At 45.8% G+C, this 26715-nt stretch overlaps 1 protein-coding gene across 2 annotated transcripts in view; it reads left to right on the top strand.

The window, feature by feature from the left end:
* The window catches only part of IFT38 (intraflagellar transport 38), a 963458-nt gene that overhangs the window by 281393 nt on the left and 655350 nt on the right, over window positions 1-26715 (top strand). For both annotated transcript variants that reach the window (XM_086941404.1, XM_086941403.1), the window contains exons 4-5: window positions 16642-16821; window positions 17721-17816. In XM_086941404.1, coding sequence (XP_086797530.1) covers window positions 16642-16821; window positions 17721-17816 — 276 coding nt within the window. The remainder of the gene's footprint in view (window positions 1-16641; window positions 16822-17720; window positions 17817-26715) is intronic.

Raw genomic sequence — 26715 nt, 5'->3', positions numbered from 1 at the left:
CAGTCAGAGGCAGATAGGTCCGGTGCTCTGCTCGCCCGGCTGGTCCGGGATGCCCCTGAGAGCCCTACAATAACGTCTATCCGGAACGCGGCAGGTGATCTGATACACACTCAAATGGGTATTAATACTGTGTTTAAGACACACCTGGAGACCCTCTATGCTCCCCCCTCTGTCGAGGACAGGGACGAAATGACGGAATTCCTGGATGACTTGACGCTCCCAGTGCTGGCCCCGGGAGTCCAGGCGGCTCTAGCCGGGCCTATAACACAGCAGGAAATAAAGGTAGCGATCCACTCACTTAACCGGGGTAAAACCCCGGGTATGGATGGCCTACCAGGGGAATTTTATCAATCATATACTGATGTGTTGGCCCCTGTTCTGGAGAAAATATACCTCACTGCGTACGAGGCTGGCCATCTCCCGGCTACCACCATGCAGGCCGTGGTGATTTCGATCCCGAAACCCGGTAGGGACCCTCAGGATGTAGGTAACTACAGGCCCCTCTCTATGCTCTCCACGGAGTATAAGATTCTCAGTAAAGCTATTGCCTTGAGGATCCAACATCACCTCCCTGGCCTGATCCATACCGATCAATGCGGCTTCCTCCCGGAGAGGAGTACCTCCCAAAACTCGAGGCGACTCCACGCCCTCATGACAACTACACCCCACAATCTGCCACACGCGGGCTGCATAGCCCTAGACCTCCGTCAGGCGTTTGACTCTTTGACGTGGAATTTCATGTTCGAAGTCTTACACCGCTTTGGTTTCCCGGAAGCCCTGATCAAATGGATCCGTTTATTATATACGGGTCCGACGGCCAGGGCGCGCACAGGAAGGCACACTTCGGACAGTTATGGAGTCCACAGGGGCACCCGTCAGGGCTGCCCATTGTCGCCACTACTGTTTGTGTTGACGCTGGAGCCCCTGGCTATTGCGCTTCGCAACAGAGCTGCGGAGGACGGCATACCGGTGGGGGGCACCGACCACATGACTTCAATATATGCCGACGACATCCTGGTGTTCCTCCGAAACCTGCGGGGAGACCACTCGTCTCTGGCGGATATCTTCAGGCGATTTGAGGACATATCTGGGCTGGCTATAAATCCAGGGAAATCCCTGGGCTTCTTCTTTCGAGATGGCCAACGACCTCCCCTCATACAGTTCGGGGCCTACGACATACAAGTGGCACCGACCACGTTCAAGTATCTTGGAATACAGGTCTACCGGGACCCGGAGGCCCAGATTGACGGTAATATCCGTAAGGCCATTACTGGCATACGAGGTAGCGTGGGATTCTGGACATCCTTGCCCCTATCGGTAATGGGACGAGTGGCGGTCTCGAAGATGGTCCTCCTTCCCCGCATTCTGTATTATTTTGTGAACCTACCGGTTCTGCTGCCGCGTCAGATATTTACCTCACTGGATACATTATTGATCACCCTTATCTGGGGCTCGGGGAGGAGGCGGATCAGCCTTAAAAAACTGCAACTACATACTAGGCAGGGCGGACTGGGAGTGCCGGACCTGCGCAGTTACTACTACGCCAGCCAACTCCAATGGCTGACCCGATGGGTGGGGGGCAGGGACTTGCATGAGATCGCTTACACGGAGGACAAACTGGCGCGGGGAGACCTGCACTCCCTCCTCTTGCCCAATGCTAGAATTCCTGGGGACTGCCACCCCCTCCTGCACGTGGCCTTGACCTGCTGGAAGAAAGCGCTGTCGTACTCGAATGGGACCCCCCCATATGCAGACAACATACCACTACTGGGACTCCCGACACCGCAGGGGACCTTAACACGGCGCAGATTGCGACCCTGGGCGGAGACAGGAGTGGACAGGGTGGGAGACCTGTTCGGCGATGACACCTTGCTGGAACATGACTCATTTGTGCAGGCCACGGGAGCACCTTCACGCTTCTACCTACTGCACGCCTCGGTGACGCACTATGTCAGACGGGCTTGGGCCCCGCAAAGGACGAAACCGGAACAGCATGAATTAGTACATCTCTTACACTACATGGGAGCGGGGAGACACCTAGTGAAATGGCTATACACTGGCATCAGGGAACATGTACCTTCACCGATTGCTACACTTAGGGAGTCCTGGACTGCAGACTCAGGGGAAGACATTACAGACGGGGAGTGGAAAATTATTTTAGGCCATCATAGACGGGTGTCTAGGAATGTTAAGTTTCAGTTCATACAGGCCATGGTTCTCCACAGAGCTTACCTTACTCCCCAGAGGCTGCATCGGATGTTCCCTGCCACCGCACATTGCTGCCCGAGATGTTACCAGGATGAGGCACATATTCTCCACATGCTGTGGACATGCCCGAAGTTACACTCTTACTGGGGAACGATCAAACATACACTACACTCCATAACAACACTCCGAATCCCTGAGGGAGCGTTACCATGCCTGTTGGGGAATAGAAAGCGGCCCAAGACATGCAAGGCACAGCTGAGGTTTACGGACCTGGCACTGGTGCTGGCGATCAGGGTGCTCACCATGAGATGGAAGTCACCCAGGGCCCCGCAGATAGAAACGTGGCGCAGCGACTTGCTGAAGTGGGGCAAGGCAGAATCCGCGGCGCTGCGAGACGAGGAGAGCAAGGGCCTGCGCAAATATCCTATAGCTCAGGATTGGGACTTAATGATGGTAGACCTGGAGGAGATAGACCTGGACTGCTCGGGAGGCCCGGTGGGATGAACTCGCAAAGATGGCGGGAGGGGGACGAGGCCTACAGGGCACCAATGTGACTCACATCGGCTAGACCAGACCTACGGCTTTTACCACTTCAGACACACATAGTGCCACCTTGACCCGGGATGTGGAGTGTACGAGTGAGGACGACCAGGAGACAGGGGGTGGGCGGGCGGTTGGGGAGGAGGGGACAGTTGGGGTATGCTACTTACGACGGACACAATCCTGGAGGGTACGGAGTACATATGGGAACCATCCTGGGGATGCTCTGATAAGCAATTTGAAACTGAAATGCACTGATCCCACAAGCTTCTGGGTTTGAAAATGGAAAAGACTGATGTATGTTACGATAAGAAAATGTACAGAAATGTAAGACATCCTGTAACAGTCACGAATAAAGAGTTTAAAAAAAAAAAAAAAAATGTAGGTAATTGCAGATGTGCAATTACCGAATCGGAAACAGTCGGTAATTTCCGATGCGGTAAATACCGACCAGTTGATGCCCATGCATTCCTATGGGCTTTGAAGCCCATAGGAATGAACGGGCATTTACCGGTCGGTATTTACCACATCGGTAAATACCGATAGCCACAAGGGAGCAGGGGGTGTCACTTTGACACCCTCTGGCACCCCCAAAAGAGGCTCGGGTGCCATGTGGCAGGCATACCTGCCCTAAGGGCAGGTCTGCCTGTCATATGGCATAGGTGTGCATGCACACATGTGCATGCACACCTGAGACGGTATTTTACCATCAAGTATTATTTGATGGTAAAATACCGATTTTGTACTGCTTGTGGGACTCAGAAGAGTCCCACCTACATACCAATTTACCGGTATCCATAATGTTACCGACTCGGTATTTTACATACTCGGTAAATTTACCTATCGGTAAATTTACCGAGTCTGTAAATTACAGGGACCTACATGTCAAATTGCTTTTACCGGGTGGTAACGGCCGAATTCGGCCGTTACCACCCGGTAAAAGCCTACCTACATCTGGCCCTTGGTGTTTTTCATTCATAAATGCAAAGTTTATTATAAAGATATGTGGTTTCAAAATTAGTTTTTTTCAGCAGAATACATTCTGGTATATTTTAAAAAAAACTTTTGATTTGGTTCATGCAGTCTTAATAGTCTGTTATGGAATTTAATTTTCGGTTCTTAGTGTAAGTTTTTATTTTTAAATTACGGCAAGGAACTTTTTATTTACAATAGAGATGTTCTGACCTGACAGGAAACACAGGTGAAACACTTCAGCAGAAACATCTCCTTGGATGACACAGAGATAACGACAGCTGTATGCTTGCTCTCCTGTTAGACTCAGCTTCTGTCCAAAGAGAATGAAGGCTTGCACCGGTGATGGATTCTGGGAATGGGTCTGATTGGAACTCGAAATCCATGTCACTTTATCTCGCAGGACATTAAGCAGCCTTTGTGATGGATACATCTGCCTGTAGATTCCTCACCTTTTGAATCTTCCCCTGCACCAGCATTCCTCAGAAACCTTTTCTTACCTCTCCCACGTCAACAAGGATGTCACAATAGCACAGCTCTGCTTGCGACTCCATATGACGTCACCAGAGCCATAAGAAGACCTCGTCGGCGTGCTAACGTCAGTTCCCTTTTTTCCGCGCCGTCAAAGCAGAACGGTTTTTTGGACTCTCCATTTCCTGAAGGTTTTCACATTGTTACAGTTTTGATCTCTGGCTGTAGCAGTGTGATGGCTGCACAATAGAAGTCAGGGTTCAAACCTTGTAGGGAATGTGGGGTCAATATCCATCACGGACCGCCATGAATATTGCCTGTGGTGCCTGTCGTCAGATCACGACGTCGAAGGATGTTTGAATTGTCGAAGGATGAATCTGAAGGCTATTAAGGAAAAGGAGGCAACGTTTTTTATCGCCCAGGCGAGAAAGGATAACAGAGGCCGCAAGAGATCCAAGTCGAAGTCGACGACCCCGCACACCTCGAGGTCATCGAAAAAACATAAGACGAGCGAGGTCATGGGTCCCAGCATTGTTCTTCGAAAGGCAAGTCTCCGAGGTCAAAGTAATATTGATGTGTCATTAATATTGATGTGTCATTAATACACTTGGCGCACAAGAAATTTGCGTAATGAAAAAAGGGGCAGGTCATAATTTCAGCGGTGCTAAAGGCGAGGGAAAACACCCTAGACCCTCTAATGAATCAACCCTAATTCTATTCCAAGTAAGGCTTATCCTCTGCACATGCTTATATCAAATATATAAAGTAACACATAGACAAATATGGTTCAAGAAAGAGAGAAGGTATCCATTTTAATTTAATGCACCGCACTTACGTAACCCCAGTTGCTCTGCGCCGTATTGCGCCGGATAAATCGGATGCCTGTCCTCGGTGTGGTTCAGTAGGAGCCGGATTTCTCCATTTAGCTTGGGAGTGCCCACTAGTCGGGGACTTCTGGAGGGTTGTGGTAGCCTACATCCGGAGAGTCACGGGACTGCGTCTTGACCTGTCCCCGATCCATTGCTTGTTAGCCCTAGTCCCCAAACCTAAGAAGAGGAACCTGTCCTATAAAATGCTGCAGCTGCTCTTAGTGCTGGCTAGACGGCGGGTGGCTATAACCTGGATGGGACAAAGGGCGCCAGATATGACATTATGGCTTCGGGATGTGGGGGAATGGACAATGGCTGAAGAAACGCACATGCAACATACGCGTAGGGATGAGCGGCTACAGGAGGACTTGCTTGCATGGCGCGTGATGTGTGCGGGGGGGTCGACTGCCAGCGACTCTGATGCTACTAGTGCTGCATTGTTCTCGTCCGAGGAATCGGAACCTGAGGAAGGGGTGGCGGGGGATGGGGAGGGTGAGTAGGGGCTGGGGTACTACCCTGATGACTACGCACATGTTCCTTATGTCAGTTTTTCTGTACTTGCACTGTATCCCGTGGATCTGATTCTTGCATCTCCTGTTTTATCTGCAACTGTTGAAGCCGTGCTGGGGGTGTGAACTGTGTACACATGTTTTTTCTATACCTTGATGCCAATGTTGGGGGGGGAAAGTATTGTTTATTCTGCTGAAAAAATAAAGTTTTTTATTTTTTTCACCCTTAAAAAAAAAGAAAGAGAGAAGGTCATTTCTGTTTTTTCTTTGGTCTTTTATCGGAATCGCCAGGTCAACACGTGTTCCGTCGATAGGGGTAGACCCCACAACTTCTTCTGGGCTGTCAGGCTCTACTGTTATAAATCAATGCCCTCTTCGCCGGTTGAAAGTCCGACCCAGCTGGTCTGGTGTGTAATTTAAAACTCCTGGTAAAAGCAACGAAATCCGTGTAGTGATCCTGTAATAGAGACCGGCGTTTCTCCCAACAAGTGGTCTGGGCCAAAAATGCTGTGAACGGTCTGAAATCCTTTACAGTGAGTACGCTGAGAGCAATGTAAACTTCGTGCTGTGTTCCTTAGATGAACCAGAAGCCAGAAGTATCTAAAGTCTGCTTCTCCGGTCCACCGGCATCATGGGAAAGATGACATCTCACCCTCTTCCTCACCTTCTACCCAGGTGACTCTGGTCCATTCTCTGGAGCCAAGAGATTTGCCGGTGCCCACGGAAGTGTCTCCTGCTCCTCCAGCTTCACCTGCTCGGGTGTCCCCGAGGACGATGCCATGTCTGCCCCATGGCCTCAGTTGGATCTACACCAGGCGGCTCCGGAACCATACCCACCTTTTCCGGGTCCAGATGCGGATCTGTCGCTTTTTCTAAATTGCTATGTTTGGCATGTTTGCCAAAGCGGGTAACCCATCCGGTGCGCCGGCTTGCCCCTTGGGTCTGCTTTCTTATACTTTGAGCATTCCCCAACATTATGCCCAGGCACCATTCGTGCTCTTCATGCTGATGGCCCCATCATGGCATCTCCCGAGCTGAGATTCTCGACGCCAATCCTGCATGTTTCTCCTTTGCCTTCTGGGTTTGGGCCGACGCCATGCCGGCTTTGTGCTGCACGCCTAGCTTCTAATGAGGGGCCTCCTTCGATGCCGGCACCATTGTCACTGGTGCCGCGCACAGCACTGCCAAGGCCAAATCTGAAGATGTGCTCCAGGAGGGAGGCTAAAAGGCTTCTGGAAGAAGAGGAGTGCCTAGAACGGCAGGAGTAAGCTGAGGTGGGGTAAATCATTGACTCTGTTGATGACTTCGAGGGTCTTCAGGAAGCCAGTGGTTTAGACGCTTCCGCAGAGTGGGAGCTTTCTTGTCCTAAGACAAAGCCTTCTCAGGACGTGGCTCCATACCACACTGTTATAAGGAAAGCAACTGACATTTTGGATCTCCAATTACCTATGGCAGAGGTCAGGTTGTTGTGTAGTACCCATGCAGGGCCTGCGCATTTGGAAAATATAAACTGTAGGATTGGTGGCAGACTAACTCTGAGCACCCCACCGCGTATGTTAGCCTGTTTGCATTAGCTAGCTCACAGTGCCACTATAATCTCCTCTTATCGGGTAGAGAATAGTTTCTGGCAACCTTAGACCATGACAACCCTGTTCCCTCAGATTCGTGAGAACAATGTACTACCTTTCGCTCAGTCACTCGTGCACACATAGTTTCTCTCAGAGAGTTACACAGAAGAAACAGTCGGGCGTGTTTACAATAAGTATTTATTGCACAGTTGTTCTTCTAGTGTAAAATTGATGTGCTGCGACAACCGTTAGACAGTAGCAGAGATATATGATCAGCAGTACAGTGAATATAAAAGGATAGTACAGTTCTACCATTTTGCAATAATCATGAACACACACATGGATATAAAATGCATAATAAATAAAAGCGCATACTCTTACGATGCCTATCTAGATGAATCTAAGTATACGTAGTATGTGAGTAGGTGTGAAGCCAAGAATCCCTCTAGGTTTAGTCTAACCCCATTACCTGAAGCAAGAGAGTGTGGGACCCCATCCTGGTCTCGAGTTGGACAGCCCGCAAGGGATGTTTAGACCACTGTCAGTTGAAGCGTCTGCATGCAGTGGCACCAGCGTCTCTGGTCATTGTGACGGCCTGGAAGTCTCGGTTCCCTCTAACTAATACTAGCAAGGGGTGCTGAATTTATACAGAAAAGTATCTAGGGTTCCTTTGTACCTTGTTTCTTGTATTAGCCATTGTTGGGTTTGAGGATGACGTATGTGATGAACCTTGTACGTAGATATTATGCAGGTGGATGTAGCCCCTGCCTGGTTTCCAAGAACCCTTATGAATATTCATTCATACTGTGTCAGTCTAAAGATGAAGTCATAGAGCGCTATTGTTCAGGGAAACCCTCCTTCTGCGCCCAGGACTAGAACTAGGTAAAGGATCAATCTTAAAACGGCTTGTTACTGTGTAGTGTAGCGGAGGTAATGTAGGTGAAAGGGTATGATGTTACCCGGCCTATATTAGGGTACCTATATGAAACATAACAAGGTCTAACATTTTGACTGAGGTATTGCACTTTCCTTCAGTGGTAGAGCCTTTACTCCCATTCAATGAGGCTCTTACGGATCAGATTTTGGAAGTGTGGCAGAAGCCTATGTCTGCCCCAGAAGTATCCAGAACTGTGTCAAAATGCTGTATGGCTGCTCCTGGGGATCCAGCCTTTGTAACGTCTCACCCTTCACCGGAAAGCTTGGTGGTTCAGGCTTCATGTCGTCCAAACAGTCGGCAGGATCCATCCCCTCCACCCTGGGGGACTGGGTTTCCAAAAAGCTGGAGCAGTCAGCAAAAAAGTGTTCTCTTCGGCAAGCATGGCTTTAAAATCTACAAACACCACATGCTTGCCAGGAAGATTAATCCACGCTTTGATGGACACAGCCAAAGAGGTGGCTCCTAAGCTGCTGGTGATGTTTGAGGACACATTTTGGAGGTGTTGTCTGATACACAGGCTGCAGCTCGTCATGTGATCCAGTCATGTCTGGATACAGCGGACTCAGTTTCTAGGGTAATGGGCTCTTCATGGCTACCAGGAGGCACACCTGGTTAAGAAGTTAAGAGTTTTCTCCAGATGTGCAAGACACTCTGCTTGATCCTCTTTTCAATGGTTCCAGGCGCTTTGGAGCAAAAGCGGATTCTGCTCTGCAACGTTTCAAGGATAGCAGGGCTACTGCAAGATCCTTAAGCCTGCAGTCCCAACCTAGAGGTTATGGTTAAAGGAGACTCCGTGGGTTTGGGAAGGCAGATTCTTTTCGAGGCCATCAGCTGCAGCAACAGCAGCATCAGCAGAACCCTCTGTACCAGTTGTTCAGAGGGAAGGGAAGAGGCTGTCTGCGAGGGGCCTCCTGACAACAGACCTGCTCTCCTGTTCCCCCCCATTGATTCCGTAATGAAGCAGCTCTATATCCCCAATCATGGAGCATGTGGGTCCCGTAGGAAGCCAGATGTCCCATTTTCTACAAAATTGGAAATCTGTTACATCAGATCTTTGGGTTTTGAATCTTGTAGAGAATTGGTACGATCTTCCTTTCCACAAGTTTCCCCCTCCTTACCCGCCTTGCCAGGGCTGGTGTAAAGAAGGACCATCTTTTACTTGTGCAGCAGAAGGTCCTGTTCTTGTTACAGAAAGGTGCAATAGAAGTAGTTCTGTAGCAGGAAAGGGGTCAAGAGTGTTGCTCCGGATATTTCCTGATCCCCACGAAGGATGGGTGATTGAGACCGATCCTGGACCTCAGGGTCTTGAACTTTTATCTGAAGCAAGAGAAGTTCAAGATGCTGACTCTAGCTCAGGTTCCTATGGCACTGCAGCAGGAAGACAGGATGCGTATTTTCACATTCTCAACCTGAAGTCGCATCGGAAGTATCTCCATTTTACGGTGGGATCTCAACACTTCCAGTTTGCGGTCCTTCCGTTTGGCCTTACTTTCGCATATAGGGTCTTCACAAAGGTGATGGCGATGGTTGCAGCTCATCTCAGAAGGTTGGGGGTTCCGGTATTCCCCTATCTGTACCACTGGTTGCTCAAAGCAAAGTAGCCATAGTTGGTGCAGCATCATCTGGAAATAAACTCGACTGTCTTTGACTTGTGTTTTTCGATAAATGTACCCAAATCTCACCTGGTGCCCTCTCAGCGAAACCTGTTCATAGGGGCAGTGCTGACACTACTGTGAATCGTGCCTTCTCACCTCCTCATAGGATTCTAGACAATCACGCTATGATTCCACTTTTTCAGAATGGAGCGGCTGTTCCAGTCCTGAAGGTCTTGCAACTGCTCGGTCTGTTCCTGTATACTGTTGGTCAACCGTGCATGCTGGCATATGAGAGCACTCCAGTGGTGCCACCACAGACAGTGGTTTCAACACAACGGAGATCTCCGGGAGGTGTTCAGAATCTCCAGAGACACTGCTGCGGATCTGTTATGAAGGAGTGTTTCTGGCAACCTGTCTCAAGGTAAGCCGTTTCAACCTCCTTCTCCGGTGGCCACAGTGATAACGGATTTCTCCACTCTGGAGTGGGGAGCTTGTCTGGGGGATCTGGAGATCAAGGGCCTTTGGTCTCCAGTGGAAGGATTGCTTCACATCAGTCTTCTAGATTTGTGTGTATTATGTTTGGCTCTGAAGGCCTTTCTTCCCTCCCTTTGCGGTCAGTCGGTTCAGGTCCTGACGGACAACACTACCGCGATGTGGTATATCAGCAAACAGGGAGGAGTAGGGTTGCATCATTTCTGCAGAGAGGCTCTGCGGCTCTGTTCCTGGGCTCCGGACCATCGGATTTGCGTAATTGCAAATCATCTGACCGTAGTGCTGATGGTACCTGTGGACAGTCTTAGTTGTCCAATACTCGGCCGTTCCTGAGTGGCGTCTCCATCCAGAGGTGGTCCGCTACATTTTCAGGATGTGGGGGTCTCCTCAGTTGGACCTGTTTGCCAGTCATGAGAACATGCATTGCCCGACATTCTGCAGTCTCCAGTATCCATTGCGGGGAGCACTGGGGGGGGGGCCTTTCAGTTGGATTGGGGCGCACAGCTTCTTCATGCATTCCCTCCCATACCCTTGATTCCTCGGGTTCTGAGGAAGATTCGCCAAGACCGGGCCTAAGTCATATTGATATCCACAAATTGTCCAAGAAGGATGTGGTTCACAGACCTTCCTCACCTCTCATTGCACCCTCCGCTCTGTCTCCCTCTCAGGGCAGACCTCCACTCACAATCGCAGGGGAAGGTTCTGCACCCCCACCTCCAGAGCCTGCACCTTCATGCCTAGAGATTGAGCGGGGCAACCAGAGTTCTTTCTCTCTCCCACCAGATGTGGTGGAAGTTATTTTATCTGCCAGGAGACACTCCACCAAATCTGTTTATTCCTGTAGATGGCCCAGTTTTGTTAAGTGGTGTGGAATTGATCCCTTGAAGGCCCATTTGTCTGATGTCCTTAGTTTTTCACTTTCCTTGGCTCAGCAAGGTTGTGCTGTGGCAATTGTTAAGGGTTACTTGGCGGCTTAATCTGCTTTCCTTCGTTTGCCAGACCAACCATTGTTGTTTAAGTCTCCCATGTTTATGAGGTTCATTAAGGGCTCACTAATAGGTTTCCTTCCACTTCCTTTATTATGCCTCAATGGGACTTAAATATCGTTCTCACTTTCCTGATGTGTTCTCCTTCCGAGCCTCTTCATAGTTGTTCGTTGAGGCTGCTTACATTCCAAACTGTTGTTCTGATTGCTATTACCTCGGCCAGAAAGGTAAGTGAGCTTCAGGCTCTTAGTTCTAAAACTCCTTTTACCATCATCTATGCAGACAAGATGGATCGTAGGACCAGAGCTGCTTTCCTGCCTAGGGTGGTAACACCTTTTCATCTGGGGCAGTCTATCACTTTACCTACACTCTATCCTCCCCCTCACCCTTCCGAGGAGGAGGAGGAGAGACTTCACCGTCTGGACCCTAGAAGGGCGGTCAGATTCTACCTGGACAAAACCAAGGACTTATGGCTGGACTATCAGCTCTTCGTTGGTTACGTTGGAAGAATAAAGGGCAAAGCTGTCCAGAAAAAAAAGGCTTTCCAGGTGGATCATTTTGTGCATCAAGATTTGCTACGCCTTGGCCAAGAAGGAGCCGCCTGAAAGTATTAGAGATCATTCTACTAGAGCTAAGTCTTCATCTTCAGCTTTTGCTAGAGGTGTTCCTGTGGTTGACATCGGTAAGGCTGCAACTTGGGCCTCTCTCCATACTTTCACGAAGCATTATTGCTTGGATTCACGGGTGAGGAGGGACGGTCATTTTGCATGTTCTGTGCAGCTAGATTTTTTGGTGTAAGGTGGACACCTTCCTCCGGGAGAGGGACTGCTTGGGGATTCAATTCAAAAGGTGAGGTATACACAGACAGATGTATCCATCAGAAAAACAAGTTACTTACCTTCGGCAATGCTATTTCTGGTGGATACAGTATCTGCCTGTGGTTTCCTCACTGACTCACCCTCCTCCCTGTTGTCTACCTACGTATTCCGAAAAGATTTTTTGGCATGGCAATCTTGTATCTCATTGTCATTCGCATTGTTATGAGGCTTATAGCTAGGAAATGTCTCGATTTTCCTGTTTTCTTTCTTCTTTCAATCATATGCTGTGTATATTTGTGTATATATTGTATACTGTGTATACTTGGGTTATGTTGTCGGTTCACCGGTTCGCCTCGAAGGCACGGAAAAAATGGGTGGAACTGACATCAGCACGCCGACGCGGTCTTCTTATCGCTCCGGTAATGTCATACAGAGTCGTGAGCAGAGCCATGCTATTGTGATGTCCTCGTTGACGTGGGAGAGCTAAGAAAACGTTTCCGTGGAATGCTGGCGCAGGGGTACATTCAAAAGGTGAGGAATCCACAAGCAGATACTGTATCCACCAGAAAAAGCGTTACCGTAGGTAAGTAACTTGTTCTTTAGGACCCACTGGGAGGCTATAGTTCTAACAAGAGGTTAGTGTACTGCAAACCCCATAAAGAGTGGTCAGCACAACAAGATTACCGAGCTGTGGTTATCTGTCACAACGACAAGCTCCATTCGGTTGCTTTTCTTTATGTATTTTCTCGATGTCTTGGGGGCCTCGTAGCAGCCTGCACCCTCGCTCAAGCTGGTGGACCGGGAGGTTCACCATGCCACTGAGCTCTACTTACTCATGCACCTGGGAAAGTTCGAAGCTACAAATCTGTTTTGTACAGGCGAGCCTGGTTATGTAACTTTGTATTTAGTTTCAACAAAAAGGTTTGGATGTGAAATTATTAATGTATAACTTTTATACTTCTAATTGGGCTGCGAAGAATTCTATTAATTTGTCAAAAACTAAGGTTAATGAGGACTTGGGAAAGAAGATTAATTTCTGTCACAAGAAGTGCCTTTTTTGTCTTTGTCAGTGCTTTGATGTGAGCTTAGGGATAAACTAGAAAGAGCACTTGAAGTACCTTATTCTGAAAGATATTCATTAATAAAGTCTCATACTTTGTAATTGTTGAACATGCCAACTTCTGAATTTTATTTGAATTTTATAAATATTGAGATTGAAGATGGGGTCAGAGTGGTGGAAGTAGGAGAGTGCAGAGCTAGTGAGAGTAGTTGTGGGATGATAGTAGCGATGGGGTGTGAGAGAGTGGTGGAGCAGGTTAAAGTAGACATGGGCATGTGTGTGAGAGAGAATACTATTATTATGTAGTACATACTGATGAAAGAGTGTATGCAAGCTGTTACTTCATTACCCAACCTCATTTCTGTGCATGAATGTAATTGTATTTTTATAGCACAAACCTATGAGCACTCTATATTATAGGTTTTGCACATTTGTAAATGAACAGTCACAATATGTATACATACAAATGCATAGTGTTTGACATGTGTACTGTTTTAGGCAGAATAAGATTAAGTGATTTGCCCCTAATCACACGATTTTCAATCAGGTGCAAAAGACGGTTGCTGTAAGTTGGGGAGGATGCTAAAGTCTTGGCTGCCCCCTATCTTACAGTCACTAGGGGTCTACCTCTTTTTGTTCTATCATCCTCTATAAACTGCTGTCACACATTTGCATTGATGGCACAGCACCCTTTGCAATGTGTAACTAGTATTTTAAGGAGGCAGGTAGTTTTACATATTTTGTACCTGCACTTTTTTAAACTCAAACGAAGAGCACTAGCAATCCTCAGCAATGATCCATAACTTTCAGTGGGAGAGTACCACCACTTCTCAGTTGCAAACAGGCGATATTGAGGTCCTGCACTGGGACAGTGAGTACGCACACTTTTCTATTTCCTTTTCAAGTATTGCGTTTAACGTTAAAGAACAAATCCCACTCTGTTTTTTGAATCATCACCAGCTACTTTTCAGACCTCTTCAGGGCTGTGCTTCAAAGTTATTTCCAAACGGATGGCTAAACACAGGCTGGTAGAGTGCACCTATGGCGTGCACATTATCGCGAGAATATTCTGGGAATCCTACTACAGCATGGCTGCTCGCTGGTTGCAACCTTAGATCATTTCATCACTTTCATGCTTAGTAAGAAGTCACTGGAGTGTACTATACCTCTGAAATGGAGGTAAATGGCTTCTCTTTAGAATGGAGATCACACCACGTCTCAGTGTTGACCATTTCATTATTTGGAGTTGGTGAATGTATCTGCTGAGGTTCATTGTACCATTTGGAGAAAAAAATCTATCTGCAATTGAGTGCCTTGAGTTGTGGAGGAAAGTCTAACACTTTAGTATCAGGCAGAAATCTTGATTTTTGCTGTGCAGCACACCTCAAAATAACTGTTTGCCCCAGAAGAGCTGTAGAAATAGGCCGAGAGTGGTGGCATTCCATAGATTACCCAATACCATGAAAGAGCCAACTTGTGTTGAAATGGACATCTAAAGTTTGCCAGATGGCTTTGTGTAGTTCTTACTCCACTATAGTTGCTCTTGCACACACATGACCCGACACTGAATTGCCTGTCCTTGTAGGGAAGTGTGATTACATGTTGGTGATTGAATCCCCTTTACCTCTACTGTTAGCCTGGTATCAATAGGCTCTGCTTTGTTTGCAGTCATTGCCACTGTTGCAATGCCAGAGGCACGTATCAGAGATAATACCTAGTTTTCTTCATTCAGCAAAACTTTTCTCTGGCAGGTGAGCCTTCTTCAGTGTGGTTATTAAATGTGGTTATGTAATTGTTACAAGCCCATTTTCTGAAGCTGCTGGCCACAATTTACAAAACTCTGGCCGAAAATCACACATTTTCTACTATTTTTATATGAGATTTCATGTCACTCCTCTTCCTTTCCGGGACACTGTTCGAGCAGATTATTTCATGCAGGATCAGTAAAATTGACACAAAAAGAGATTTTCTCCTCAAACCAGTCGCCTGCCGGTATTTTTAATTACTTTTGAGTGTGAGGCATACCCTCAATTTCAATTTTCACCTGGGGTACCAGCAAAGGAGATTTAAGGAAATATGGGTCATTTTGCTTAATATTTGTGAAAATTTTGCATAATTTGTTTTTAAAGTGCAGTTTCCCTCACTCCTACAATTTAGCAAAATGTGTCAAATGTTCAGTTCTGTGCCAGGTTCCTGGGAAGCAGAAGGTATTGTAGAATACATAAAGGGATCTTTACCTTGTACTTGCAGTGTGGACCCCTCCATTTAATAGAAACCCGATCATACAATTTAATACTGGATTTCAATTGTATACTTTTTATTTCATGCTTGCGTATAGCTTGAAACACTAAGGTTGTTTTAAAATAGGATAGCAATAACCAATAAATGTTAATCTTTTTCCATTTCTGTTTTCAGCTAATTGGGTAAACTATATATGCATCAATCTATTAATTACATCTAAGGAAAAAGTGAATGTTTTTAAAATCTTTTTGGATTTTATTGGGGGAACCTGTGTTTCCATTTGCTGTAATCCCCAATTGCCAAGGGGTACAATGAAAGTGGTAGAATGAAAGGACAGAGCACTATATCTGTAGATGTTGTAATCTGTACTGGGGAATGTGGGAGGCGACACAATGGCGTTCTAACCTTATTTGATGCTAATGGTAAGCGAGGAAAACCAAACGACAAGAAAGAGTTACAACTCTTCTCGCCTATATCATATGAAGTACCGAGAGGAGAGGAAAAGTGTAGCAGATGTAATGCAACTTCCATCTCATGGTTCGCGGGACATGTGAACATTAATCAGTAAGAATGGCCGTGAGTTCAACTCAGTTACCTGTCCTATTGCGACTAAGAAGGCATAGAAAAAGTAGTACCATTCCATTGTCAAGCTAATGTCTTATAACCAATTTCATTGAACATTTCTCTGAAATACTCCCAGAGCTTGATCTCCTCTAAACTAAATCTGAGCTCTTAGGCAAAACAAAATAAAGGAGTAATAGAGTGCCATCTATATTTCCCATTAGAAGCATAGGAGGATGTGGAGAGATTCGCGAACATGGGAAGCAAAATGCAAGTCTCTATGCAAATGCATTAATTTTGGCACAAAAGTACGAAAAAAGTAAAGAAATTGAAGCGATGGATCTCTGATATCCAACTCAGTTTGTGGAGAGAAGGATGAAGAGAGTAAGAGTAGAGACAGATCTTGTTTAATACTCTTGTCCATTAGGGAAAGTACAAGGTGGAAAATTCAGTTGTACCGGCATCTATTGATATGCAGTAGTATGTGAAAGTGTAGAAAGAAATTAATGAATGGTAGAAAGATATCTCGCGTAGAGTATTTGAGTCACTCACAGGTTTGAGCATTGTTAAAGAGAGATGTACTCTTCCTGCACGTTCTCTCTGGGATCAAAAGTAAATTGCGAAAGATGTAAACTGAATGTGTCCTTTTGGTAAGTGGGGACGCAGTGGGTCATCTTAAGAAAATGTTTTCTGGTCTGTGAGTTTCGTAGGCCATTTGTACATAGGCAGAGTTAGCAAATAACATGGTCCAAGCTCTTTTGCATTATGATGGTCACATATAAAATTGTTATTGCTTTATTCTTGATCCACACAGGCCACAAAGGCTCACATCAAGCTGAATACTAAGAAGCTATACCAGGCAGATGGCTATGCTGTCAAGGAGTTGCTGAAGATCACGTCTGTTTTGTACAGCGCCATGAGGACAAAAGGCATGGAGAGCTCCGAGGCGGGAGACGAAGACAGCAGCAAATTCAAGTTTGATCTTGGCTCAAAAGTAAGCACAATAGCTAAGTGTCATATCGTTGGAATGCATATCAGATGCCATTCAGTTTTTTCCCTCCACATTGTTCCGCATACTCTTATTTGTAAGACTTGTTGGTTGTATTTCACAGAACTTGGCACCACCTGTTGTGAGTATCCATGGACTCAGGGGCAGTTCTTTGGGATGCACAGGCATTGAATGAACAGCACTGACACATTCCTGGCTTTGTCTGCATTCTCTGCATCTTATTAAAGTGTAGGCCCACCAAATGAGAAGTTCAATAGAGAAACAGCCTTCAACAGAGCTTATAAGTTTGTTAATTTCCTGGAGTCGCCATTTGTGAGCGTCTTCCAGTTGTGAAAAACGTAGGTGCCCTAAAAAAGCAAACCAAACTCCGTAGCCTTGGCCTTCCTTATCCCTCGTCCCACTGATCACCATTTTCAGAATATATGAAAACAATTGCAAACGTTCAAATGCTTTGATTAGAAACTGAAAAGTGAAATGGATTTTATATTATTGCCAAAAACTTTTAAGACTGTGGTACAGATAAATACCACAACACACTTTTGAGAAAACTCCAAATTCATACCTTGGTGGGACGCTTTACGTGAATTGTGGTTTGCACATCTAAATGATGATAACAAAATGTTATGATTACAAAGAATATCAATAACTCCTCAAACTTGAATAGGAGAAGGACATATGCACATGCCACAGCTGGCAGAGAAGAGTGCCAAACTAAAAATAATGACTTGCACATCGATGACACTGCAACACTGGTTGGAATGGGCAGCTACACCACGAGCCGCATATCAATCATGGCTCCTTCACATCACTTTTTTCACATGCAGAATGTTCAGTTTTACAAGCTAAGGTCACACAGGCTGCTGACTATCCTTCTTTCATTCCAGATCACGGAGTTGAAGGCTGCCCGGCAACTCGCTTCTGAGATTACCTCCAAAGGTGCTTCCCTCTATGATCTGCTTGGAAAAGAAGTCGACCTTAGGGTAAGTCTCTTCATTGGCTTGCTGTAAGACACGGATCCAGTTTAAGGCATTATGTTACTGCTATAAAGGCATAGATGTTGGAAAAAGTTACATTTTTCAGCGGTTTCTCTGAAGAAATCATTTACTAGATCAGTGAGATCGCAAAAGTTACTGCTTTCAGGTGTTCCTGGGGTGAGAAGATCTAGATCAGGTGGTAGATCCCTTTCTGTCTTGACACCTAAGCTATGGAACACCCTCCCTATTGACCTTCAGTAAAAGAGTAGCCTTATTTCCTTTAGGAAAGAGCTGAAAATTAGTTATTTTTTGTTTCTAGTTGGGCGATCATTGGGCTGAGGTTGTCATGCTGTAATATTTTATTGCCAAGAATCCTCATAGCGTAGATTTAATGCTTTATAAATAATATAGTCACTCAGCACTCAAGGCAATTTATTCTGTAGTTGCTTTACTTAAATTGGTAGTGTATGGCAGTTCTGATGACAAAATAATCCCTTTTGTTGATTACTTTTCAGCCATGCTGACTTTGGTCAGGTGACTTTTTAACAACATTGTATTTGGCCTGGTGACTTTGATATCCCACTTTATTAGGTCAGTTGACACCATAACCCCATTAGGATGGCTTAGATGATTGTATTGATCCATTTATTTGAGTTTTGTGATTTAGTACATCTTGTCTGGTTGAGTTAGGCAAATCCATAACCTGGTTGCTTATGTTGGCTATCAATTTCTAATAATCAGGCCAATTAATATTGCACACATGCTCTTCAGACTTATTACTGATTCGCTGTCAGGGTACTCCTTAACCTGGTAGCCAGTCATACCAATAAATAACACTGGAATCCAAACATCAAAAACATTTTATGTTAAACTATTATCTCCGATTTTTTAATTTTTATGAAATTGTGTAGCGCTAGAGGCAAAGCAGTTTTCTTTATTAATGTGTGTAAGAGCTTCAAGAGCGGTTGTAATAAGCAAATCAAGGTCAAGAGTAACCGAATGGGAAACCTTAGTGAGGAAAAGATGGAAGGCGACTACGGAGGCATTGGGTGGGACGAAGGGTGGAAGGTTTTTATAATTGTGGACTACAGAAAATAAGAAAAAGAAAATCAAAGCTGGGTTATGCTGCACCAGAAAAAAATCTTAATGTGATATATATATATATATATATATATATATATATATATATTATGATTTAAATATTACAATTTGATGTTTTGAATTTTCTGTATGTTAGTTACGACCTTTTTAGAGCTCTGTGGCTTGGTTGAATCAAGTTACTTTTTAAATAGCCCATTTTATGCCCTTTATGGTAATATTCGCTCTGGACTGCCGAGTACAGAGACCGGTTTGCAGTATCTCCAAGATATGCTAATTAACAGCACTGTAAACAATGTTTGAAACTTTCTGAAATACTTTTTAACTGTCGAAGGCTTTAACAACTTGATTTAATGTAATTAGCGAGTAAAGATTGATTGATGCTCATGATGGTTGCTTTTATGTGACAAAAGTGTGAACAATAGAAACTTTAGATTGGTCTTTAGATAACATATATTTCAGGTTTGCTCTAATGTTAGTGGCAAGCAGAGTCAGGATGTTCGCACCCCACCTCCTAAACCTTAGACCCTTATCCGCTATGGCCTAATCAGATATTCCCTTCTCCAATGGGCCCTTTACACTCAGTGGCAAGCTGAAAGCAAGTTTATTGGGATTGTAATTGCTATGACTATTTCCTTTTGTCTATCTGACTGGACATACAATTTCATAAACCATGATGGAAAGTTATAATCAATGATAATACCTGGCCCCATCCAAGGAAGGTTGTCAATTTGGATAAACATGATGCATGTCAATCTGAGGGTAGGACCAAATGATAATGCAAACTCATGGGTGGAGCACTTTAAAACTATTTATTGCCTTGGTACAGAAAGGGAAGACCTACTGGCTGAAGGCCGTCCATCTTACCCACTAGGTAACAGATTTGAGCTCCACAAAGTCATTATAGCCACTTAAGGCTCCTTGCCCAGAGAGAGTCACTATGGGCCTTTATGAGAAAAACATTCTATTCTTTGCACCAATAATTACAAATGTATTAAATTCAGGAGTCAGCCCCTAATTACCCACCTCCTGGCATGCAGCTGTTATAATCTGTGTGCAAAACAAGATCCCCGCGGCCATATGCCAATTTCCTTGTCAGATTCAATGGTCGCTGCAGTTGGCTGCATAACCTAGCATAGGATAGGAGGCTGGGTGATAAAGACCAAGTCTATAACAGTGGTTCAATATGGCTTTTGGGAGGGGCTTAGCACACAGGGACAGTGTCTAAACAAACCCTTCATTATAAACATATATACAGTGGGTAAGATCGGGCACTTTTTCTCTCCTTTATGGATCTCAGGAGTGCCTTCGACCGGGTTAAATGGTCTAAGTTATGGAATATTCTTTCTGTTTTGCATTTGGCCCGGTGCTTGGTGGACTTCTTACGCGCTTCATACTGTGTAGTTACAACATCAGTAAGGTACAGGACTGAGTTAGATTGCATAATGCTTTTCGAGTTGGTCCGGAGATCCGTCAAGGTTGTGTCTTGGCCCACATTTTCATCCTTCTATACAATACAGGCCTGAGTGCCTTCTTGCTTTCATCAGGGAAGGATATGCCAAATGTCAGTTCAACTCCATCCTGGTTTTACTATAAGCAGATGAAGCTGTTTTGCTCTCTTGAATGGTCTCAGTGGTCAAATCTAGAAATTTGTTACATTCATTGATAACCTAGATATTGAGGCGAATATTGCAAAAACGTGCTACTTATTCTGTGGCCCACAAACATGTAAAATCAGGCACATTTTCATCAAGGGTAAGCTCATTGAGAAAGTAAGTCACTTCCCATACATAGGGGCCACATTATCGGGAAGATACCTATGTTGCGCTTATTAAAAATATATGACTGTAAATGTCTACCGATAATGACTTATTTGTTTGGCATTCTGGGCTACTGTGATACTAATAAGCTACTGCTTGAAGAAAAATAATTCTGTTGGTGATTATTGGTCCAAACTCTCTGAAGCCCCCACTACTTCTCCATGAGGGATTGAGATCTAACGAATGTAGACGATTATATAGAATTTTCACCCCTGCTCTTGTCGGTATCAATATGAGAAAACAAGCACATTTAACATTTTCACATATGTGCTGTTAGTGATCCCACTTGCCAGCTCCCAGATGCACTTTACCACGACCCGCAGGTTCTTCATACAATATTTGCTGAATTCAAACAATAATTATCATTCAAAGTAGTCAATTAACTTTCTTTTTATTCATTTTTCCCTCAGTTCTTCATTCTATATGAATTTGCTTCATCATATTCACTCTAACAATTTAGATATTTGTATCATATACAGAAAATATATTTTCTTCATCAAGCATTGACTTATAATACCCAATGCATTTTGGGTCATGTGACCCTTCATCTGGGGACTCTGTAATAGAACAATATATAGCTGTGTATATGCACTGAAAGAATCACAGCTACGAACAATTCATCTGAGAACTGTAAATCCAGTCAGCATATATAGTACATGTAACTATACCTCTCTCCAGTGTGTATTTAAAATAAGATCCATGACAAAAGCCTTTGTACAGTCACTAATCCAATTTATGTCAGCAGCTTTCGTGAGGATTTTATGAAGAATAGATTGAAATGCTTTGGTGGGATCTGAATCAAGTGTCATATAGATGTTGGTGTCATTCACATGTGTATTGACTTTATTTAAATAATACGAGGCATTCATAACTACTAAAGCTCCCCCTTTATCAGTTGATTGAAAGATTTTTTCTGAATTATCTGCCAGTGATCTAAGGGTACTCCATTCTTTGTTGGTTACATTTCTGGGAGCTTTGGCTTCAAATTTCACTGATTTCAAATAATTTTTCACCTGCCTTTCAAAAGAAGCCAATGTTTTGTGGGACACAGAAGCCATAAATTAGCTTTTTAGTTTAAACTCCTTGTATTCGGATCATTCTTGTGTCTGGATTGGAATTTCTTTAACACTGAAGAAATATCTCAGCCGTATGTTTCGTATAAATTTGAACAAGGCTATCTCCGTCTCCATGATGTTACTTTGATAAGTTGAAACAAAAGAAGAATCAAAGGAAAAGCTATAGTAGTTATCAATGTCTTGTATTATATAAATGAAGTCAATACACATGTGAATGACACCGACATCTATATGACACTTAATTCAAATCCCAGACGAGCATTTCAATCTATTCTAACTACAATTCTTATGAAAGCTGCTGACATGGATTGTATTAGTGATCTTACGAAGGCTTTTATCATGGTTCTTATTTTATATATGCACTGCAGCAAGGTATAGTTACATGTATGAGTCACGCTGACAGGTTTTACAGTTGTCAGATTTATTTTTGCGTTGTTGGGATTCTTTCGGTGCACAACTATATATTGTTCTGTTACCGAGACCCCATGAGCAAGGGTCACATGACCCGGAATGCATTGAGTGTTATAAGTTCTCTTCCAGGGGATCCTCATCAATAGTCATAAGCATTAGAATATTCCCGCACATATATGTGCCCCACATATATATACATATATATATATAAATAAATATATATATATAAAAACATGCAATAGCAGCCAAATAACATCAGAGCTGAAATATGCTGTGAAGAATTTCCACCATACATGAACAATAAGCATTAGAAACATGAGAAACAACACCAAAGATTGTTTAGAAACTGTTTTAATGCTCAAAAAGCAGTAGAAATTCTCATAACTCAATGGAAGCATAGGAAGCTCCAAGGCTGCATTGCAAACACACAGTCTAAAAAGACCGAAAAGCTAACCTGTAGCTGCATAGCAATAAACTGACACCGAGCCTTTAAGGCATCCCTGACCCCCTGTATCCCATCATGCCTCAGGGGTGACAGTTAGGTCAGTTGTTCTTTCCGGCTCCTTCAGGAAGGATCCTGGTTACACAGCTCCACTAATTTCTGTTTTTCTGACAGAAAATTGCTCACTTACTTTGACATTTTTCATCTTGTCAAGTAAGGAACTGCCTTTTTTAGTCAGTTTACTGAGCATTTTCAGTGGAAAATGCCTTCACTTTTTGATAAGTGTCCTTCTTGTGGTAACAAGAAGGCAAAATCAGACAACCACGATGTTTGTATCCTGTGTCTGCCTGAAGAATTGATCCAGGCACCTGTCCTCACTGCAAGCACCTGTCAGGAAGAACTCTCAAAGACAGGGAGAGAATTCGCATCTATGGCCTGGCTCATAGGTCATCCAGAGGAAGGTCTCCGGGGAAGAAGAGTTCCAAGAAGACTAAAACATCTTCAAAACACAGGTCTTCCATTCCTTCAGCCTCCGCGTCAGGCTTGGCGCTGAGGATAGAACCACCGGTGGATCGTTTGGCATCAAAAAGGCAGTCGACGGCGGGCTCGCCGCCGAAAAGAAGAACAGGTACGTCGACGACGTCGAAGGATCCAATTCCGTCATCGAGATCCCCTCCGCCGTCGTCAACCGGGCGACGATCGGCGTCGAGAGATGTGACTCTGCCGCCGTCAACCGGGCGACGGTCGGCGTCGAGATCAAAGGACCCTCCGCCGTCGTCAACCAGGCGACGATCGGCGTCGAGGGAGGTCACTCCTCCACCGTCGTCATCCAGGCGACGACCGGCATCGAGAAGTGTGACCCCTCCGCCGTCGTCCAAGAAGCGGCGTTCGGCGTCGAGGACCAAGAGCCCTCCTCCGTCGACAGTAACTCGTCGATCGGCGTCGAGGACGCAGTCTCCGTCAGTGTCTCGTCGACGCTCGGCGTCGAGGGTGTCCAATACCCCTCCACCGCCGTCGCGCAGGCACTTGACGTCGAAACAGAAGACTCCGTCGACGGCTGGTCATCGCCGTTCGACGTCGAGACAGAGAACTCCGTCGACGGCCGGTCATCGCCGTTCGACGTCTAGGCAGAGAGCTCCGTCGACGACTGGTCATCGTTGTTCGTCGTCGAGAGAGAAACCTCCGTCGACGACTGGACATCGTCGTTCGACGTCGAGAGAGAGGGCTCCGTCGACGGCCGGGCATCGCCGTTCGACGTCGAGGCAGAGAGCTCCGTCGACGGCTGGTCATCGCCGCTCGACGTCGAGACAGGGAACTCCGTCGACGGCTGGTCATCGCCGCTCGACGTCGAGAGACCATAGATCCTCACATAGACATTCGAAGTCGAGATTGTTTAACCCGCCGACTCCCCGAAGGCGTTCATGGTAACGGAGTCAGCTTCCCGTCATTCCACTTCACGGTCCTCTGGCTCCTCAACTACATCTTCAAAGTCCAGAAGTCCTGTGCGCAGATCTCCTGAGCGTCGGCCAGATCCTTCGGCTGAGCAAGTCAGACTGTCACCTAGATGGTACAAGTCTTTGGAACATTGGCGAAATTCTGGGGCTACCAAACGTATGCAAGAATATGCCAGCCCACAACACAGGTCTCCTCTTCAGAATCTTGTAGAGGAGATGGACAAGCGTAGTCCTCCCAGGCGCAAATCACCTGTGAGAACGCCAACCAGATCTCCCAGAAGATCCTGATCTCCCAGAAGAAGACCTCGGTCAGAAGATCGGGTCAGATCTCGCTCTCCTAGACGGGAGGAGCGTTCAAAAAGATCGCGGGAGCGGAGGCACAGTGCTCACCGTAGACGAACTCCGTCTACTTCATCTACCTCTTCTACCAGGTCTTCCAAGAGGGACTACTCCCCTACGTTGACGGACAGTCCTACGTCCAGATCCTCCCCAGTGGATGGCATTGGCACGTATCTGGATGTCTTGCAAAGAGGATCACTGAAACTGAACATTGAAATGTCTGTCCTTCAGGTTACAACAACAGTCATTTTTGATACTTTGCACAAAAAAGCTATCTCCCGTCCACTGCTGCCTTTAGTCCCGGGGATTATGGATCCTGTCAAAGAGGTTTACCTAACTCCAGCGGCTATCAGAGCGGTGCCAGCCCGCATTCAGAAGAAATACAAACCGGCCTCTTCTGACCCGGTTTTTGTAAAATCTGACCCTCCAGCAGACTCTGTAATTGTGGCAGCGGCGAGGAAGACGCACGCAGTTGCCGGTTCCTCTTCAGTCCCACCAGACAAGGACAGCAAATCTCAAGACTCTTGGGGTCGCAAGGTTTGCAGTTCAGCTGCATCCACTCTTAAGGTTTCAAGTGCGGCTGCGCTTCTGGGTCGATACGACAGAGCCTTATGGGACTCCATGGAAAGGTTCAAATCCAAACTGCCAAAGGAAGACCAGCAGGATTTTGAAGAGACTGTGGCAGAAGGATGTCTGGTGGCGAATCAGATGATAAGCACGGCTGCTGATGGTGCAGTACTTGCGGCACATTCCTATTCACATGGGGTTTGTACCAGGAGGTCGGCCTGGTTGCGCCTTACAGGTCTGAAGCCGGATGCTCAGCATCGCATCCTTAATCTCCCCTTTTTGGGTTTCGCTCTCTTCGGGGAACATGCTGACGAAGAAATGACCCGAATGAAGATGGAACTAGATACAGTGAAAGCGGTGGGTTTGGAAAAGAAAAAAGAATTCAAACGCTGCTTCAAGACCAACAGGGGAAGAGGGGCACAACAGAGGGTTCAAACCCCTCAGTGGTCCCAAAGTAAAAACCAGGGTAAATCCCAGTTTCGAGGCAAAGCCAACAGAGGTAGAGGAGGTCACCAACAATCCTCTAACACCAGAAGAGGAGGAAAGGCCTGAGCAGTGGCTTCCTCTGGCGCCGTTACCCACTCCAGTGGGAGGAAGTGCTTCACAACACCTGGCAGAGTGGGTCAGCATCACAAAGGATCAGTGGGTGCTGATTATACTGCGCAATGGATACAGGCTACGTTTCCGTGCGCCTCCGAAGAGCATTCCTCCAAAGAGCTCTTGCCCTCACCAACTAAGCTTGCTCCGAAGAGAGGTGAAAGTCCTACTGCAAAAAAGAGCGATAGAGGAAGTTCCTCCCACTCAAAGAGGAAAGGGAGTTTACTCCAGATACTTTCTTGTCCCCAAAAAAGATCAGGAGGACAAGCTCAGACCAATACTCGATCTGCGACTATTAAACAAAGTCATCATCAGAGAAAAGTTCCGCATGTTAGCGCTTCACCAAATATGCCCACATCTTCAAGCCGGAGATTGGATGTGTTCGGTGGATCTGCAAGATGCGTACTTTCACATCCCTATTGCTCAACAACATCGCAAGTATTTGAGGTTTGTCGTAGGGAACAAACACTACCAGTACAAGGTGCTACCCTTCGGCCTCAAGTCCGCACCACGAGTCTTCACCAAATGCATGGCAGTGGTGGCGGCTTTTCTTCACAAAAAGGGTCTCTTCATCTACCCATACCTGGACGACTGGCTCCTAAAAGGCCCATCTCCGGTACAGGTAACGATCTGCAACTGTGCCTGCACCAGTTGCACAGGCTCGGCCTCCATGTGAACCTGGAGAAGTCAGTCGAGCGGCCTACACAGTCCATCCACTACCTAGGCTCCGTTCTGGACACAAGCTTGGGAAAAGCGTTTCCTTCGGAGGAGAGACTTTTTTCCATGAGTCAGAAATGTGGGATTCTGCTAGAGTCTCGGCTTCCAACAGCCCGACAAGTAGCCTCCCTGCTTGGTTCCATAGCGTCCTGCATTTTTCTCATCCCAAACGCCAGGCTGAGAATGCGCCCTCTACAGCAGGCTCTAGAGGACCAGTGGGACCAAGCGACAGGACGTTGGGAAGATCGTATCATTCTTTCCCAAGCGACAAAAGATGCCATCAAATGGTGGACTTGGAGAAAGAATGTACAGGTGGGGGTACCGTTCCACCAACCTCTTCACCCCCAGTCTATAGTGAAGGATGCCTCTCTGCAAGGCTGGGGA

Source organism: Lissotriton vulgaris, chromosome 10 (assembly GCF_964263255.1).
Source record: "Lissotriton vulgaris chromosome 10, aLisVul1.2, whole genome shotgun sequence".
NCBI lineage: Eukaryota > Metazoa > Chordata > Amphibia > Caudata > Salamandridae > Lissotriton > Lissotriton vulgaris.
Note: the sequence above shows the minus strand (reverse complement) of the source record. Positions and strands in the feature narration are given on the sequence as shown.